Source organism: Ciona intestinalis, chromosome 1 (genome assembly GCF_000224145.3).
Source record: "Ciona intestinalis chromosome 1, KH, whole genome shotgun sequence".
Classification (NCBI taxonomy): domain Eukaryota; kingdom Metazoa; phylum Chordata; class Ascidiacea; order Phlebobranchia; family Cionidae; genus Ciona; species Ciona intestinalis.
This window is the reverse complement of record NC_020166.2, coordinates 727,398-729,783: the sequence shown is the minus strand read 5'-3', so window position 1 is coordinate 729,783 and position 2,386 is coordinate 727,398. Positions and strand designations below refer to the sequence as shown.

Genomic DNA, 2,386 nt, shown 5'->3' with positions numbered 1-2,386 from the left:
ATATTTGGATATTATGTGCTAAAGGTGTGGGGGGAGTTAGGACAACTTTTCATTCTATTTTCCCGTCACATTTGGTAGTAAACAAAGAACATTCAAAGAATTATAAAACCTTATCCTCGTGACTTCCATAGACCGTTGTTAATTGTTTAAAACACGATCAGGATATTTGGATATTATGTGCTAAACGAGCATTTTTCATGGGATTGTTGCAACAGTCCCTCCACACACATTACACGCTGTCAGGTATCTTGCTCAAACACCACAAACCACCACCAACGTTGTTAATAATATTGTATTTAAACTACGTGTGATAAACAATCTAGCAGCAACGTGTAACGAGTATAACGAACATCAATGGTGACGTCATCACCCCGTCATAATGACCAACACATCCTCTAAACACCTCTTATATTTCTTCTCACCCTCCCAGCCCTCTAGTGATAGTTTATCCAACGAATGTTGAACGCGTTTGCCTAGACCCGCTCCTTTAAGATGGACCTTTGCCTGGTGGGGGGTTATGTTTAAGGTATGCATGCTAGGTATGGTGTATACAGTGCATGAACTATGTATGTGATACAATACACACCATGTTCGGTATATTATATGTAGTTAGTATTGTAAGACACCACTATATATAACCAGCCTCACCTTTTGATTATTACACAACAAAGTAAGCAGAGCGATTGACGAATCCATTCGTGTTTGTTTATTATCGAGGTTTGATAATAGAACGTCAACCACTGAATCTGGGGGGGGAGGTATAGTTATTCAAGGTGTATATACAATATGTGTATGCGGTATATATATGTTTGAATGCATAAAACTTTATTAACGACACGTTTATTAAGAAGATGTCACAATGGCCTCTAGCCTTAAACAAAGTTGTTGTAAAATCATTGGAAAAACGATTTACTAACAAAACTATTTTAGCATCAAATTACAACTAAACCAACCCACCGTTTGAACTGATCCTGTTCTTACTTGGTGAATGAAAACAAAGGTTCCTTATTATGTTCAACGTAAGTTGGGCGTTTGTCTTTGATTTAAACAATTCAACGAGGACATCAAATATATCTGGAGACGGAATACGTTGAAGAAATATTAATAAACAAACATAAAGACAAATAAACGCAACAAACCTCTTAACTTGAGTATATTAAGTTGTCCATCTGTATGGAAAGATAGCGCGTACATGAAACTCAACCAACATTCTAATAATATTGTTTGTTGTTTAGATCGTTTGGGGTGTTGACCTCGATCGGCGGTGGCCGGGAATAATTCAAGTAAGTTCGTCTGTGTGTGGGGTGGGGGGGGGGGGGTTAGTTAATATTATGTTTGTAGTCCCTTGACAGCCAGCCAAGCCTGGACTCGTGCCCTCGGCCAAACATTGGGCCGAGGATTAAGTCTGTTGCACACAAAGGGCGAAAAATCTTAAAACAAAAAGTGAACCTACTAAAGGATAGCAAGACTAGTCAGTGTAGCTTTCTATTTAATCATTTTTCGATCGTTGTGAAGTTACTCTCTCCAAAAGTAACGAATTGGAACGCCAGCGAATATTTAGGAGACCGGCGTTTCGTGTTTAATTAAAATGTTTGCGACATTTTTTGAGAGCATGATCATCAAGGTCAAACACTAGATCCCAGACAAGGTGAACTCACTGAGGCAAAATATAGAGACAGAACATGATTGGGGAGGGCACCACTATATATAACATAACACCACCATATCACACCGACCTTCCACATCAGCGCGCGACATTCCCCCGATATCGATACATTGACAAGAATGTTGAAAACCAAACGAATGAACCCTGGTTTAGTTTTGCTTCTCGATAAAACCAATGTTTGAACATCACGACAGGTTTGTAGAACGGAGGATAATACACTGGGGTGGCCGGGGTGGTTCGTGGTTATACTGGTGCACGCTGGGATGATAATAACAAATGTTATGTGTATTGGTTATCACTGGTGCATGGTGGTGTACATCACTATGTAATAGATACAACATGTAAGGTACATCACCATGTAATAGATACAACATGTAAGGTACATACATGTTGTAACAAGTAGAATATATTTCACTTATTTTGTTGAATGTTTACCACACATGGTGTGGTGAGTATTTATCGGGTTGGTTAAACATGGGGTTGTGTAGAAAAGTTAATATGTAATATATATATATGTGTGGTATATATGTGTGGTATATATATGTGGTATATATATATGTGGTATATATATGTGGTATATATATGTGGTATATATATGTGGTATATATATGTGGTATATATATGTGGTATATATATGTGGTATATATGTGGTATATATGTGGTATATATGTTGTATATATGTGGTATATATGTGGTATATATATGTGGTATATATATGTG

General features: G+C 37.4%; 1 protein-coding gene across 1 annotated transcript in view; it reads right to left on the bottom strand.

Moving 5' to 3' along the window:
- Positions 1–366: 366 nt before the first annotated feature.
- Positions 367–2,386, bottom strand: part of LOC100175652 (rotatin) — a 10,041-nt gene continuing 8,021 nt past the window's right edge. Inside the window, exons 19-22 of the mRNA XM_018816750.2 lie at positions 1,140–1,293; positions 958–1,074; positions 649–746; positions 367–504 (exon numbers count right to left, since the gene is read on the bottom strand). Coding sequence (XP_018672295.1) covers positions 367–504; positions 649–746; positions 958–1,074; positions 1,140–1,293 — 507 coding nt within the window. The remainder of the gene's footprint in view (positions 505–648; positions 747–957; positions 1,075–1,139; positions 1,294–2,386) is intronic.